The 18,221-nt window shown below is 33.8% G+C and overlaps 1 protein-coding gene across 2 annotated transcripts in view; it reads right to left on the bottom strand.

Annotated features, from left to right (window-relative positions):
- Positions 1–18,221, bottom strand: part of TRIO (trio Rho guanine nucleotide exchange factor) — a 485,555-nt gene that overhangs the window by 267,833 nt on the left and 199,501 nt on the right. For both annotated transcript variants that reach the window (XM_051969858.1, XM_051969859.1), the window contains 2 exons: positions 10,472–10,586; positions 1,827–2,019 (listed from right to left, as the gene is read on the bottom strand). In XM_051969858.1, coding sequence (XP_051825818.1) covers positions 1,827–2,019; positions 10,472–10,586 — 308 coding nt within the window. The remainder of the gene's footprint in view (positions 1–1,826; positions 2,020–10,471; positions 10,587–18,221) is intronic.

Genomic DNA, 18,221 nt, shown 5'->3' with positions numbered 1-18,221 from the left:
TTGTAAAAAAAAGGATTAATCTTTTCTGCTTTACAAGGGAGGTGTCATAGGGAAAAGAAAAGGAGAAAAAGCAGACAAATCAGAAAATGAAACTAGTTTACTAATATAAACTACCTTACTCAAAGATATAAATTAGCTTATATAAGTAAACTAGGAAATATATTAGCATACCCATATATACTAGTTGTTCCCAGTATGTAAAAATAGGTTTGAGTTAAAGTCATCCTGTTGCTAGTTCTGGTTCTGCTCCTGACTCCAAATGCCCAGTAAAGAAGACAGCATCAGTTTTCAAATTAAAGCTCAGTACTAGACAAGACCAGATTTCTACTAAACTAGCATTTGTGCCTGTAAGGTTGCTGAGGTTAAGTCTCACCCCTAGGGAGCCAGATTCATTTACACTGACTTAATAACTTCCTAAAGGCAAAATCCTGGAGGCAATCACCTGCCCAATCCATATCAGAGAGGAGAGACAATATACATATACAATGATGGAAAAACTGGTGAAGGAGATTTCAAAAATCCAGAGAGAAACTCAGTAGAATGCTCCCAAGTTTTGTGTGAATTACACTTCCAAATCACCATTTTCCCTTTTCTGTGGGAGAGTAAGGCAATACATATAGCAAAATGCATCTTCTTTGTGGAGTCTAAACTTTTTAATGAAAAATACGTCATTAAAATCTAGTAAAATGTTATCCAATGATGATTCCTTCTTAGAATGATAAAAATTATATACCATATGCAAGATGATAGCATAAAATTGACTAATTTCATTTTTCTTCCATCTAAGCTGGTGAAGCTAAATTTCCTAGTCCCATATTGACTCCATATTTAATTATAGGATAAAGGATAAATATAAAAGCAAAATGGGGAGATCGGGGAGGAGTGAGGCAGAGAGGCACAAGAAGTTATACTTAACTCTCATACTGGATATAACTTTGGACTAAAACTGTCCAAATCTATCATGAAAAATAAAATTTACAAAAGCAATCAAATTCTTTTAAAAACATTTACAGAATAATAGAATTCCTTATTTGCATTATCTCTTCATTAAACAACTTCAGAGGATGTTAGTAACTAATAGAAGTGAAATGGTGAAAATGAAGTGAGGGAAAAAAAGGACTAGTACTTATTCCATTGTTTAAGAAGCTAGCAATTAAGTCAACTGGGATTATGTTATACTTTTAAGTAGATGCCACAAACTGCTTTTGATTCAACCTACATATCATTAAAGAAACACTTTCTTCTCTACTTCTCTCTCCAACCCCGTGACCACTACTTTTTTATGTGCACGAAAAGGACTCCTAATTAAAAAAACTAAACATGCTAAACTACTCTTTTCTCTACCATTCATCTGGGGTCAGTCTTGGGAGCTGCAAGGGATACTGCATTCTTTTTTCATTTTTAACCACTAGGATACTAGAATCCTTGTGTTCCTCTTTGGTTCTCCATCATCTCTAAAGGAATAACTTGGTAATCTTTCTTTTCCCAAATACAGCTAATACATCATTTTTGTGAAGTGCAAAATTGCCATTGAATTAATTAAAAGGCAAAAGCCATTTTTTCTAATAAATTTTCATTTTATTTGATTCACAGAATGGTCCTTCTATACTTCAGCTCCACCCCATTTCTCATTCACTCTTCCCAATCTTCCATTCACTGTTAAGCAATATCTAAGGATACATCCTCATATGTACATTAGGGATAGATACCGACAAGTTTATGACTATTAAAAAAACAATCTACTCTCTGACTAAATAATGAAAAAGAGTCATTATATAATTAACTATGACTGTCAGTTTGGCTAGCCTTGCTACAATAGAAATTACCTCAAATTCAAATTTAGAACTGCCAAAGTTAGTCCTCTGTTTCTGCCAAAAGTTGTCTGGCTTGATTATCAGTGCAACATGAATACAACAAGGAAAGGATTCTTGCAAAATCTTCAGTAGAGGCTTAATAGAATCCCATTTAGATCCACGCATGTCCACAATAACTGTGAATCCTCGTTTACAGACTTCTTCACTGTGGAAAAAGAAAATTAAAAAAAAAAATAAATACATACCTACAGAAGAGGTCAACTAAATAATTATATGACACACTGGTAACTTAATATGATTTGGTTTTTAACTATTCAAGAAATGATCATTTAGTTTGCTAATAATGTATTCTATACTTCAGTGCAATCAAAAAATCAAGGAGAACCAAGAGAACAACAGAAAACAAAAAAGAGAAAAGGTTTGAAATGAAAGTTTATAAATATATGTGTGTGTGTGTGTGTGTGTGTGTGTGTGTGTGTGTGTGTATGAACATGCAAAAATTGTGTATTTTATTCTAGATGCCCAAACTGGAGAGGAGAGGAAAGAAGGAAGGAAAAAATGACTGGTTATTGACATGAAGTCAAATCAAAACCAACTGTCCTATGTTCAAACAGATCATCAACTAATTAGGAAAAAAGGCAAAATTATACATCAGGAGAAAAATAACAATGAGATAACACTATATAGAATAGTTTCAACATAACCTGTTTAAATGATCTATTGATGTTTCTTTGCCCCTCCCAACAAATAGGGGAATGAAACCCCCAAACCCAAAGATGATGGCTTTGAAGCGGGTTGTGGTCCCTTTAAGAAACTATATTTGTGATTTCTTTCACATTGATTTATTCCTTTCTGATTCCCAACCCCTCCTGGATGATGCATTATCAGTTCAGGAAGCCTGTACCTTTGATTCACAAATCCTGGTCAAAAGCATTCCTTTGAATTCCAATAGGAAATCCGGATTGTTCCAGCCCTCATTGAATCTGAGCCAATATGGGCTGTCCCAGCCCTCATTCTAATGATCTTCTCGGGCTTCCCAATCCCCACCAAGACAAGCAATATAATGAACGTCCATTACTAAGGCTTTTGAAGATGGACCTTGGCAGTGCCCTTTATAGCCAGGATCTTTCTGCCAATGGAATACTGTTTCCAGTGCTATCTTCTCTTTACCCTCACCTATTTCCTTAACCAGACTTTAACCTTACTTCCAATCCTCATAATAAACCTCTTTTGTCAATCTAGGTTTTGGGATCTGTAAATTCCTTTACAGAGGATCTCTGCACCTCCAGAAGGGAGGCCCCAAAACTCCTTACCCTTGTGCCGAATCCCAAGGGGTTGTAGGGGAGCTCCATTTGACTCCCTGAACCCAGAACCTGCCACTAGACCTCATTTAACACCCTGACCACCAGAAACCCTAATTTTATTTGGGTTCCCCAAATCTAAACCTCATCACTTTCACCATCACAAAGTTCATGGATTCATATAAAAGATTTTTTATTCTTGGTATATCAAAATGTTGGTTGATTAAGTTGTTAATAAAAATTCAATTAATTAAAAAAATGATGGGAGTAAGCAGAATGCATCAATCCACTACATATGTGTTAATGCAATTAGACAAATTTTAACTTAGGTCTCTCCCAGTTTCAAGTCCAATATTATTTTTTTTTTTTGACTACACTGCACTACAAGTCACTAAATGACCCTGTGTAGAGGGCTGAAACTCTGAAAAGGTGTACTTGAATCTAAGACAGCAGAGTAATTCAGGCTATAACCCCGAAGATTGCTTCTAGCACTAAATCTATATCTTATGAAATCGGTTTTTGTTCCCAAATTGTGAATTCTAATAAAGAAACTGCAAGGGGTTATTCTTATTATTATATAATAAATAAGGTAATATGCCTTTCATAAACTGAATCATTTTTCCACAAATATGTTTTTTACTATTTTTGAATGTATATAGATTGTATTGTGATTAAGAAATTACAGATTTCTTTAGAAACTAACCAAACAACCAATAAAAAAAAGTCCAGAGAACTGAAAATGTCAATCCAAATGAGGTTTGACTAGTGTTCTCTTAAAATCATTTATCAAGAATCATCAAGATATATTTTAACACATAAATATAACCTTTTCTGTATCTCTTCAGGGGAAAAGGAGGGATCCTGTATCTCTTTAGGGGGGAAAGACTGTAAAATTCTTGGCACATGTGGATGGTTTTAAAAATAATTGTTATTAAAATAATTAACTTCAAAACAATAGAAATTCTGGTCTCCAATGTTATTTCCTTGTTTTGTGTAAAAGCATTCCTCTCATCAACTTTTCAAGATTTTCCCTATTTTCTTTAAAATACTTCTTTCAATTTCCTCATTAAAGCTCTTTGGCAATGGTCAAATAAACAAAATCTTCAAGAAAAAGTTAGGAGCAAGCAATTTGTGCATCCATCATTTTTCAACATTTATTTTGATCAATAAGCAACATCTTTCTTTAATGGTTGGCTTGTAGGGGAAGGGAAGGGAATAAGCATTTATACAGTACCTGTTACGTGGCAAGAACTATGCTAAGCACTTTACAAATGTTATCTCATTTGAGTTTCACAACACCGTTGGAGGTAGGTGTTATTATTATTCCCATTTTACAGTTAAGCAAATTGAAGCATACAGGTTAACTTGTAATTCATGAAAGAATCAGACAAAAATATAAAGATATCTCTCTCTCTCTCTCTCTCTCTCTCTCTCTCTCTCGCTCTCTCTCTCTCTCACACACACACACACACACACACATACACGCGCGCGCGTGCACAAAATCTATTTTCTATTTAAAATTTCCTACAATTCAGGCTGAAAAGAAGTGCATATGGCTTGGTATCCCTTGTTAAAAATCTCAGGTGTTATATTAGAGGGAGGGCTTTGTGATGGTTTCTAAGATACATCACAGTTAAGGGACGATTCTAATTCTATTCACTAAAACAGCTTGTGTGGTCTAATGGTGTTGTTGCCAGGTCATTAGCTAGATAATAATTGTAAAGTACTTTGAAAATGCCAAAGTACTATGTGAATGCCAGTGATAATTTTAGGTTTTCAACTAACTTGAACTACTGCTTTACTGTGACAATGGAGAAATCATCTGACATCTAGCCTTAGGCAATCAACCTTGGAAACTGGCCTAAATTTAAATCTTTGTAAAACTAAATGTTACACCTAAGTGTGGATTTTCTGCTTAATTACATCTTTAAAATTATCTTCTCTGTGCCTTTTAACACAGAATGCTAAAAAAAAAATACATTCATATTTAACACTTGTATGTGTATACACATATAGAGACATAAACCCTAACCCACTTGTTTTTTATTTTGATTTATACTATGATAAATCTTTTACATTGTAGGGTTTGAGTTAAGATTAAAGTTCATATTATATCTATTCCTATGCGGATGACAAAATGAGTTAAGAATGAGTCTTTATTAGCATATTTGTTGTATGACTCAGCTGGATTCAGTCAAACCCGGATTCAGTGAAGTAGAGTATTTCCATGATTGAAGGAAAAGATAAATTTGGCAGGAGCTACCATATTACCCCCTTTCATCAAAGTTCTCTAAATGATTGATTCCCCATTTAAAACTTTTGATACTCATATAGCTCACTTTCATATCATCATTTACTTCTACTTCCACTTTCTATTAGGAAATTTCAATTCAGGTAACATCATAAAAGGAAATACATTGCGTTTCATGGCTAAAATTGCAAAACATAAGGTATATAGACATGTTAAAACCAACTGATCTGAGTATTGTTACATTTTAATGGGAGTCAGAATGCTAATTTTCATTCAAATATTTACTTTAGATTTACATAGATCAAAATACAGAACTCTATTAAGGTATATAATGATGTATTATTACTTCTATGATTTACTATAGAATGCTATTGCGACTGAAGAACTTAACTCTATGCAACTACTATATCTACATCCATATACCCAGTAAATATCATTAGGAAACCTGCAGTCATATGTTTTATTAGTTGGCTCCACTTTAAATATTAATCTTCGTTAGATCAAGATAGATTTTATTATAGACAATCTTTTTTTTTTTTTTTAACATAACCGACATAACACTACAAAGCTTTCTCACTTAAAAAAAGGCTTAGAAGGAATCCTGAATAACTTCAGGTTGTGTAGCAAAACACTTGGAGAACAATAGATTGAAGATAATCTAGAACTTGCCAAGTATTTTGTACTCTCTAAAGAAGGTTTAACTATTCATCATCACCAACAATCAAATAGTTACTACACAGTTGCTTCAAAAAAATCCTAATCCATCTATTTATTTTCCAAGTAGAAAATGAAATGCTATTTAAAGAGTAATAAATTACAGTCATCTAAGAGGCTGGTTTATATTTATAGGCACCTAATCAACATGCACAATTCCTACCAAGAGAGTGGTTACATGCCAGACATTCATATAATGGTCATTAGTTCAAGACATGTGCTATATGACCCACATCTGCCTATTTGCCAGTTGTTTCCAAAGACACTTTGCCCACACTCTTTCTTTACTTTAAGATAAATGGAATCCCAATTTAAAGTTGATGTTCTCACTCAAAATAGTTTTCTTTTTTTCCCTTCAAAATAGTTTTCTAAAGGAACAAAAGTTCTATTTTACTGGGCACAGAAATGAGGAAAGTAATTTCCTGTTTAAAAACTGAGGGATGAAAGTGAATTCAAGTCTTCAATCTACAATAACTATGATCTTAAGCAAAAGAGCAAGCACTACATCAGAAGAGATTACTTATAAAGCCACCTGTAAATTCTTAAAAAATGTAAAATCTCCCAGAATACATTTGGCACAGTCTTTAAAAATATAATAGGTTCCAAAATACATTTGGTACATACAGAACATTTAAAAGTTGAGACAAGGGAAAATTCAATCAAAGTCTAGAAAAGAACCAGAACTAGTATTATTATAATAGTTGCTGTAACCCTACAGACAGAAAACAGAGTAATATTTTCATTGGCAAAGGAAAGGATTCATCTAGCAATTTGTATCCCCTGAAGATTCATACAGGTATTTCAATGGGAGCTTCACAACTTCATCTATTAGCACCAAGTGTAGCAAATGAGGGAAACAGAAAATTAAACAGCATAAGACAGGAGTGGTAACTCTCCCCTTCCCCCGAAAAAATGTCCTACTCTGTTCAAATTGAATGCAGAAAACTGACCAGCTCTGTGTCTCTCAATTTAAAGACATCAATAAACTGGATTATGTTCAGTGGGATAACAAGGATAAAGAAGAATCCAGAAATCATGTCATATGAGGAATAGGGGTTTAAACTGCAGGAGAGTTGCACAAAGGAAAACAGAGACATAAGATCATAGATTTAGAACTGGAAAGGATCAACTCCCTTATTTTATAAATGAGTTAATGGGACCCAGAAAAATTAAGTGATTTTTCCAAGTTTACATAGCTTGGAAACCACATAGGCAAAGTTCAAACCAAGGTCTTGGTTTGAATTCTGAATCTTCTCCTCTTTCCATGGTAATATGTAAAAGCTGTAATGTAGAAAAGAGAGACTTGTGCTTTGTTCTAGAAAGTATAATTAGATTCCCTGGACAGAAATGACAAAATAAGGGTTCGATAGCTTGTGTCAGAGATGTTGTAGGAGGGGCTTCCTACAATGGGAAGGAGGTTGGATTAGACAAACAGTTTATAAGATCCCCTTCAATTCCAGGATTCTATAATTCTATGGAATATTAAAAAGCAGGAAAATTAAAAGGAGAGGAGAAAATGATGACCATTCCTCAAAGAGGTTAAGTAGAACTGTCATTGCAGGTAAGGCATCACTGATAACTACATAAAACCTACCATAGTAGGCTAAGCCATAAAATTTCAGTATATTACCTCTGAAAATGGTAAAAATGGATAGGTTATACAAAGGTATACTTCTCATTGGCTAGTGTTATTTGTCCTAAATTTATTTTTGTCAAACTTGAAGGAATACCTTCACATTCTAGTATATCAAAATTGGATGAACTCTTATCATTCCGCTTCATATCTTAAGTGACCTTGATTATGTCTCCTGAGAATCTTAATCTTTTTTCCATTTGTTCTCCTATACATAGATATAGTAAGTGAATGCATAAGAGCTGATGAGATTGTCAAGTGAGAAGTTTAAAAGGAAAAAAAACAGAGAAATCCCTGGACAGAGTCTTGGAGGTTAGTAGTGACAAACAAAATGAAAATCCATCAAAGAAGACAGAGCAAGATTGATCAGATGGGTAGGAGAACCAGGAGAAAAGTATCACAAAAACCCACAAAGAAGAAAATATCAAAGAAAACACAGTGATTGATAGTATCAAAGACAGTAGTAAGGATTGAAAAAAGAATAAGGATTGAGGAAAAAGCCAATGGAACTGGCAATTATGAGATTATTGGCATCTTTGAAGAGAGAAATTTCAATTAAGTGTTGAGTTCAGAAGCTCAAACATAAGAATCAAGTTAGAGGAAAGAAAGTGAAAATACCTATTATAGATGACCTTCTCAAATAGATTAACCACAAAAAGCTAGGGAGGCATAGGATGATACTTGAGGAATGAACAGATTTATCAAGTGAGGGTTTTTTCAGGATGGGGCTAACATGAAAGTGCAATAGAGAAGCAGGCAGTGGAAAGGAAGTTTTATACACCTAGAGTAAGAATAAATAGATTCTTCACAAAAGTATCTTTTACAAAGGTAAGCTTTAGGAATCAGCAAAACTGCTGGGTAATCTATGGGGAAAATAGACTTAATTTTTTCTAAACACCAGCATTCATACCTACCAAAATCACCCGCATTCATACCTATCAAATTATGAAATAAACTGTCAGAAATTTTGAAGAGTAATTAATAGTTAAATGGGAATTCATACTTTAGATGTTTTGCCTCTAACCCAGGTATAGATATATAGAGTAGTGACAGTTTCTATATATAAAATTAATTTAATTAACTTAATACATTTATAATATGGTCAGCGAGAGAAAGGATTTATGGTTTTGATTGTTTGATCTAGATCTGTGACTTCATCAGAGTAAAAAACTCCCTCCTACCAATGTAGATTGCAAACTGTTTCAGAACTTATACAGTCTTAAGAAGATTACTTAGATAGTACTTGAGAGGAAAAATGACTTGTCTAGGGTCACAAAGTTAGTATTTATTGAATACAGGACTTGAGGTTAGATCTCCCCAGTCCCAGGGCTTCTACCCAGTGTGCCATACATACATTCTCTGTGTGTTTATGTTAATGACAGTAAATTATTAATTTTTTGTTGAGAGATCAGTATATAAGCAATACATGATTACGATTTTTCCTCCCAATGACCTGCTTTGCAATATAGTAAAATCAATACATAGCATGTCATTAGGATACTCCACTTCCCCCTATTCTGAAATATTTTAATAATGCAACAATAAATATATCAGAAACATCAACAAGAAAAATTAAGGAAATCATCATGAATTTGAGTAGAAGTAGTTGTTAGGGACCAATCATCGATCAAAAAACATTCATTAAGTTCCTATTATATAAAGATCGTTTTTGCTAGGCACAAGGAAAGATATTAAGGTGACAAAGATGCAGACTGTAGTCTCAGAGAATTTATAATCTACTGCAAAGAGAAAGCATACATAAATTACTGCAAAATCAAATATTAAAAGATAAATCTGTAAAAAAAAAAATATGAAAAAAGTTCTATGACCCTTTATTAAGTGGGTAGAGGAGGAAGCAGGAAGAGATTACTTTTAATTGGAGAGGACCAGAAAAGTTCCACATGAAGCTGATGATAAAGGATAAATGGGATTTTTAACAGGTACAATTGGGATCAGGGGTGAAAGATGGAGAAGGTATTTAAAATGGCATGACCAAAAATGCAGAAGCATGAAAATATAATTGTGTTGTGGTGGATAAGCAACTGAAATGTATCTAAGTATCAATGGGTAGTCAGTGAAAATTTTTGAAGAGTGCAGGAGTGATATAATTGAAAGATTCATGAGAGGGGCAGCTAGCTAGGTAGTACAGTGGATAGAGTACCAGCCCTGAAGTCAGGAGGACCTGAGTTCAATTCACTTAACCCTTCCTAGCTGTGTGACCCTGGGGAGGGAAGGAGGGAAGGAGAGAAGGAGAGAAGGAGAGGAGAGAAGGAGAGAGGGAAGGAGGGAGGAAGGGAAGAAAGGAAGGAGGAAGGGAAAGAAAAAAGGAGGGAAGAAGGAAGAGAAGGAAGGAATGAGGAAAGGAGGGAGGGAAGGAACGAGGAAAGGAGGGAGAGAAGATTCATTAGGAAGACTAATCTGGTTGCAATTTGTAGGATAACCCTGAAAGAGGAAGCAGCTGAAGACAGGGAAGCCTGGTAATAAGTGACTGCAATAGTTCAGGCAATAGGTAATGAAGAGCTGAATTGGGGTTATGGTTTTGGGAAGAAAACAAACAAGAATAAAGAAAAGAATATTTTGGAGATTCAAATGAAAGATGCAGAATTTAATGGCTATGGGAATTGACAAGAGAACATTAAGGATAAAACACTCATGGGTGACTAGGCAAATGATGACACCATTTCTATGCTAGTAAGATTAAGTAAATTACCAGAATGTTTTACCTTTTATAAATTATGAGAGACAAATCACAACTTACCTAGGAATACAAGCTAAGTATGAAATTAGTCTTCTCAAATCTTCCTGTCGTATTCTATCATGATTGCTGCGAGCTGGAAAGGTTAAAATAGGACCTCCACGTTTATCTCTACCACCTGTAAAACATTCAGAAAACACTTAGAAAATATATAGAAGGCAATAATAACAAACCAAAGAAAACATGATTCTGTTTTTGGATTTTTAAAAAAGACTTCATTTCCATCCAACAGAGTGATACAAGACATACTGTGAAAAGCTCATTTTAATCAAAAGCAGCCGTCAGGTACAGCAATACCAACAGCCAAGAGTTCTTGTTGCATACCTGTACTATTTCTAATCTCTTGGCAGCTCATCGAATGAAAAATGTCAGTGGGTCACCACACAGCTCTGCATAACATTCAATTTTTATGGATTGTCTTTTCAATGCGTTTTGTTCTTTCTTCATCTGAATTTTTATTTTGGAAGAAAAAAGTTTGATCTGTGTATGTACAGAATAAATTCACCTTCAGTAGCATTTAACTTATTTCCTTTTCTACCAAAGAATAATTCTGCTTCTAGCTCTGAAAGAAAAAGGGTGGGAAAAAAATCACATCTACAGGTATTGCATCCAATCCTGATGGTCCTAAAAATGTGTGAAATAGTTGGCAGTAATCTAGAGCTTTAGGATTTGTAGAGAGTCTTGCATTCATCAGCTCACTTGAGTCCCAACAGCTCTCTCAGGTAAGTCCTTAAAGTACTATGTAAGTGTTATAGGTGAGAAATCTGAAGCTTAGAAGAAATGTAGAAAGCGTGTGTGTGTGTGTGTGTGTGTGTGTGTGTGTGTGTGTGTGTCTGTCTGTATCACATCATCTGTACATTCAGGTGCTTATATATACATCATCTGTACATTCAGGTGCTTATATATATATATCACATCATCCATACACAAATATACTCAGGTGCTTACAATCTGGTTGGGGAAATGGAGATAACAATGCAAAGCAATATATGCATGAACCTTAATCAGTGCCACAGACAGTGGTCACTAAATTCAAGAAAAAAAAATTCTAGATGGAAATGCTCAAGTTTCATCATAAAGGAAGAGAGGCTGTAATTGGACTTTCCAAAATAGGTAGAATTGGATAGGTAACAATTGGAAAGAAAGATGGGAATCCACAAATCACTTACAAGGGAAGGCTTAACACATAATTTATTTGAAGACTTCAAACCAATGACTTTTTTTTTTAAACCAACAGTTTTAACTAATCTTTTTTACTGCAAGATCTGATCAGACAGAAAGGAAGAGGGACAGAATCCACATGCTTATTGCTCCCTACTACCTCTACTAAGCCTTGGTTCTGTCACCCTAATTCAACAACCTCTTCTGCTTCAAAGTTCATGCCATTTAACTAAACACTCTCTCCTCCTAATCCTTGTCATTTTCCCATCAACTACAACTTCTCACACCTTTCTCCAAACTCTGATATCTGGTTTTAAAGAACCTTGATCAATCCTTATCATTCTTAAAAAGTGTGATATCTACCCTGAAAACCCTTCTAACAAGTTTTTGAAATTCTAAAATCCCATTTTTATTCTTCCTCAATCAACACATTCCCCAACACAATGCAGTAGCATTCAGAATGACCTTATCTTCAAAATCTTGAACTTTGAAATGTCCTTTTGCAGCAATTTTCTTGCTTTCTTTCTACTTCTCCTACTTCATTCTTTTTCCAATTTTTGCTTTTCTTTGTATACCTATCCCTTAGCACCATTCCTGACGCGTAATAAGTGCTAAATAAATGCTTATTGACTTGACTGGATTGACACTGCCTCCTTGTACTTTTCATCATATCATTTCCCATTATGGTCCCATTAATCACCTCTCTTATCCCAATACTTTGGCAATGTTTCCTTCTACTCATCTTGAAGACTTAAAAACATGTTAAGGTCTCTTTTATCCTAAAACTGTACTCAAAATAACATCCTCTCGATTCTCTTTATTGGCAAATTACTAGACATAATAATCTACACAATATTGTTTTGGCTTCTTTATTACCCAGTTAACCTCATAGCGGAAAGTATGAGAGGTTCCTTTGCCTTTCCAGCTCTCCTTTCCTTTAACAGTTAGTCCTGTGGTCATTAAGGTAATTTTGGTATGTATGTGTGAATAACACAATCAGCTGAGCCATGCAACTCTGTTAAATCCTAATGACTCTGTTCCTAAAATATCTCTCATGTGGCTTTTTGTGGTGGCAAAGAATTGGAAACTGAGGGGATGCTCATGAGTTGAGAAACAAGCTGAAGGCATGTTGAAGGGAACAGTTTCAGAAAATCCTGAGAAGATCTGAATGTATTGATGCAAAGTGAAGTAAGAAGAACTAGAAGAATTTACATTGTAACAGCAATACTAAAGATAATATACTTTGAAAGACTTAGAAATTGATTGATAAAATGACACAGAGCCAAAGGACTCAGGATAAAACATGGTACCCACATCTAGGTAGAGAACTGATGGACTCAGAGTACAAACTGAAGTCTATTTACTTCTTTTTATTATTATTATTATTATTATTATCATCATCATCATCATCATCAGACATGGCCAATACAGAAATAGTTTGCATGGTTATTCATATTTTAATGGGTTTGGTTTTAATTAAATGCAATCAACAATATATCATTTGCAAACACTTTCTAATATTTACTATAAATGAAACTCTTCCTCATTTACAAAAGTCACCTCTTTCAGCTTAAAATAATATATTTTTCTTCTTAGTCTTCTACCTTCAATCTACTTTTGCTCTAGTTCATCCTTTCTTCATATAATTTCATAGCAATTTTCCTATTGCTCTGATTATGTTACTTCAAACTAAAAAATATTCAATGGCTTCCTAGTCCTTATCAAACACAAAGTCTTGATTTTGCCATTTAAGACATTTCATAATCTGGTTCAATCTCATTTTTCCCCAACATTTATAGAACCAGATTTATAGAATCAAAGTAGGAAGGGACTCCATAGACCGATTACTCCAATCTACACTTGAACAAGCATCCCATCTATAAAATCCCAGAAAATAGTTAGGAAACCTATATTTGAAAAACTCTATTGAAGAGGAACCCAGTATCTCCTGGGGTTGTTCATTCCATGTTTGTATAGATTTTTAAACAAATTTTTCTGAACATCAAATCTTTGCCTCTGCTATACCTACCTCGAAAAATTCTGATCTTTTTTATTTCACAGTTCAAAAATAATGGAGAACAGTTTTCATGTCTCCCACCACTTTCATTTCTCCAGTGTAGATATCTCAAATTCTTGCAACTTAGCTGCATAGCACTCTCAAGTCTTTTCAAGGGATTAATCACCTTCCTCTGGAAACATCTCTCACTTACTAGTGTGCTTCCTAAAATGTGATGTTCAGAGCTGAATACAACATGAAAGAGGTGTTCTAATCAGGGACAGTACAGCTGAACTCTTACCTCTCTTATCAAACACTAGAATTTTATTTTTGCCTGCACTATCATACTGTTGATTAATATTATACTCCCATTAGAGCTCTCAGATCACATCTGGATGAACTATTATCTGCTTTGTACTTCTAAATATGATTTTTTGGAATCCAAGAATAAGGATTTACATTTACACTAATATATCAATGGATTAGTGATCTAACATCGAAACTATTCTCTCCAATGACGCTAATCACTCCTCCAACAGTCAGATCATAGTCCATTCTCAGTTTATAGTGGCTGACTTTTGACAATGCACTTCGGTCATATGAAACAAGAGGTATATTCAATGTCTTCCTCTAGATCTCTTGACATGATGTGGGTACCCAAAAGGCTGTCCATCCTTTTTGGCATTCAATACCAGAACAAATCTTTTTTCTATTACATGTCTCTTTCTACTCTTTCAATGAAGATGACTATTCTGAGATATTCAGATACAGTTCAAAGAAAACTAAATGTGTAGGGAAATAACCAATTATAGAGTCCCAGTTGTGCTGCTAACGAGTTGTGTGACTATCACTTAATTTTTCTGAACTTCAGTTTCCTCATCTATTAAATGGAATTTATCACATTCAAATTATCCATCACACAGGATTCTGCAAAATGAGATAAACCCTAGACATGGCTAATATATTGATTTCTCCCCCTTGGATTTTATGCAATTTTCTTTACACAGGAGGCTTTCTACTCAAGTTCTTCCATTAGATTATGAACTCTTTGAGAAAAGGTTTCCTTATATTCTGAGCATTTAATACAAAGTTGGCACATGACATAATAATAGTTAATATTTATTTCACACTTTAAAGTTTGTGAAATACTTATGTCTATTATTACATTGATTTTCTAAAATGCACAGAATAAAAAGTATAGATATAATAGTGTTTCTATACTTTAAAATCATACACACACACACACACACACACACACACACACACACACACACATATTCTCTTTAAAAAAAAGAGAGTAGATATAAGAAGAGATCACAATTTCTTATATAATACTCTATTCTTGGCTTATTGAAATGTTTGTTCTTTGATGATGACTTAAATTCACAAAAAAGGGAGAGTTTTAATTATTTTTTACAATGATAATTATCATCAATGACCAAAACATAGACAAAGGTAACATACTCTTTAAGTTTGTTATGGTAGTCGGTCCATTTCTTGATAGGAAATTAATAACATTAATCACAATAATAATAATACCATTAAATTAATGATTTTTCAGGAATTCTGAATAAGAGAAAATATGAGAGTTATAAATAATGCATGTTTGGAAAGTGGGGAGAATATAAAGACATACATTTCTTAAAATACTTGCAAGTATGTATTTAGCTAGTGATCTATATTAGCTGTTGGCAAACTCTGGCAAGAGTTAAGAATGACTTTCATCTTTTTTTAATGCAATAAAATTTTACATTAATATCCAAAACCATTCTTAGCTTGGGATTGTTCAAAAACATGATGTTGACAGGATTTGGCCCATCACCATAGTTTGCTAATGCAAAAATCTATATAATCTTTACTCTATGACAGTAAGTTCATAGGCTATTGGAGAAATTTAATTACACTTCTATTTAAACGTCTGCTTAATGTGGGGGGGAAATGTGGTGTTAATGTAAAGACTACCCAAAAATTCAACTCAGAGAAACAAATAGATGTCAAGAATTGTTTTCATCATATACCCAAAGGCAACAAATACAAACAAACAAAAACAAAACAAGATACTTGCAACTGCTCACAAAGAGAATAAACAGACCACCATGAAGATGACTGCAGTTTATGAATCAACAATGTAAAGAGTGAAGAAATGAATAAGTTCGCTGAAGAATTTGGCAAGATATTCCAAAATCAATATATACTTGAATATTCTGTAATTCTAGTATAAATGTATGTTGAGGGATAGGGAGGAAAAACTAAAAACTATGTTGGAAAATATGGTTTGGGACCAAGAAATTATAGTCAATGGTTTAGAGGCTATTTATGCCTATGTAACATGAATATTTTCTCAAAGAAAAAAGTTGGAAGGTGCTAGACTTGGCAAAGACTGCTTGACATTCCAAAAAAAACCAAAATTGGCTGCTGAAAAGTACCTTAGAAATCATCTAGTCAAATATTTATCTTTGTAGAGAGAAATTGAGGCTCAAAGATGTTAATTAATTTGCCCAAACTTTCACAGATGGTAGAAAGTTGAAGTGTTTGGTTTCAAGTCAACATCTTCTGATTCCAAATATATGGATCATTCCACTAAAACATCTAATGACTTATTACAAATATTCTAGTCATCTCAGAATCAGCTGCCCAACTACAATTAGACATCTAAATGATTAAAGCAAAAGTCAAAGTAAATAGCAAATTGAAAGAAAACAGAAAGATGAAAAAAAGGCACTTTATACAATTATAATACTCCAACTTGACCTTCAAACAAGCAGTCTTTAAGAAATCATTTGCAGAAGTAATTGGTGAATGCAACAGGGATACAGATTTAGATTTGGTATAATCAAAAACTTGAAATGGAAGAATAATTTACGTGATAGCCAAAATAATTGTAAAGGACAATAATCCTGAAAGATTGTAGAAATTAGATCAATGCAACGAGCACTGTGGAATACTAAAAGCATGTCTCCCACCTCTGGGAAGAGAGGAGGCATGCTGAGAGAGGGAGTGAGACTCACATCTCCAGACAAAGCAAATAGGTTTGTTTTGCTTGCTGTATAGATTTGTTACAAGAAAGGGTTCTATTGAAAGGGGTAGGGAAACAGGAAAGAGAACATTGGAAAATGACACTATTTATTAAAAAAAAAAATAAGAAAACAAAAACAACAACAACAAAAAAACTTCCTAATCATTAGTTATCTAAAAGTGAAAAGAATGAAGTGCCTTAGGCTATGGTTAGTTCCTCTCCATTGGTTATCTTTAAACAAAGATTTTCTAACCTAAATTCAAAGCATCAAATAATTCTAAAGTGCTCACTTCCACAAGAATCCTATCTAGATGGCCACTTGTATAATAAAATAGACACCCATTCAGTTATAATTTGAATTAAATGGCCTCTGAAACCCCTTTAAAATCAAAAGCAAAAAGTAAAAAGTAAAAAAAGTAAAAAGACAAAAGTAAAAGAGACAAAAGCAAAAACATTTCTTATCAAAAATTCAGAGAATAATAAACTAGAATAGTCCAATCCCCTAATTTAAAAAAAAATGTATTATTTTTTTTATTAGAAACTTCAAGAGGTCTTACAGGGTTAAGTGACTTATTCAGGGTCAGAGAGGTAGGAAGTACCAGGGTTAGAATTTGAAAACCTGGATTTCTACCCCCAAATTCAATGTTCTTTCTACCACAACAAAGAGTTTCTAAGTAATGAAACACAATTTCCCCCCAAAAGAGAAAGAATACATATAATATTCTGAAAGAGAGAGGGGTGGGGAGAGGGGAGGGAAGAGAAAGAAGGAAGGAGGAAAAGATTCAGAGGGAGAATATCCAGAATAGTTTGGGCAACATTCGTTTAGAATTTCTAAGAATTATAAATATATGGACTAAGTACTTAATAAATACTTGTTGACTGAGAATAAAAGAAAACTAAAGGGATATTTCCTCACAAAATGTCAAAAAGAAAAGAAAATTAGCTTACAGAAAATCTGTCCATATCATCAGAAGAAAACCAGAAGGATCACATTAGACAGAGGATGATAAAGATCTAGATTAGGTTTGTGTATGTTTGTGTTTGTGTGTATATTCATGGTCTGAGATATTTTTCATTGGTGGCAATCATGGAAACTCAACATTTAAGCTCTATCATTTCAGGATCACTTAGAGGAAAAAGTAGCAATAGCATTTAGATAACAGGAAGAGCTTTAATAATATTTTTCTTTCTTTCTCCCCCCTCCCCATGACTACTCTATCCCTTGCTTCCCTCTCTTTCCCATTAACTCCTCCCCCCCCTTTTTTTTGAGTTAAATTTTATACTTTACAATGACTATATTTCTATTGATGACTCACAGTCACTTGAGATAAGTCTGGCATCAAAGAAATGAGGTTTTATGGAAGAGAGCATCTTAGGATCAAGTAGTCCATAGAATTTAGAATGGACGCTTTCCCTAATGTAATACAACTTGATCTTTTCTTTTCACTCAATTTTCTGACTCCTCATTTTCACAAAATCCCATCCTCTTTAGTTCCCTGTACCTGTAAAGTCAGAGAACACATAATCATTGTAAAATATTAATTAAATATAATCCAAAAGGAGCATAGGGATGGGAGAAG

This window comes from Antechinus flavipes, chromosome 1 (genome assembly GCF_016432865.1).
Source record: "Antechinus flavipes isolate AdamAnt ecotype Samford, QLD, Australia chromosome 1, AdamAnt_v2, whole genome shotgun sequence".
Classification (NCBI taxonomy): Eukaryota; Metazoa; Chordata; class Mammalia; order Dasyuromorphia; family Dasyuridae; genus Antechinus; species Antechinus flavipes.
This window is presented reverse-complemented; position numbering and strand designations above follow the sequence as displayed.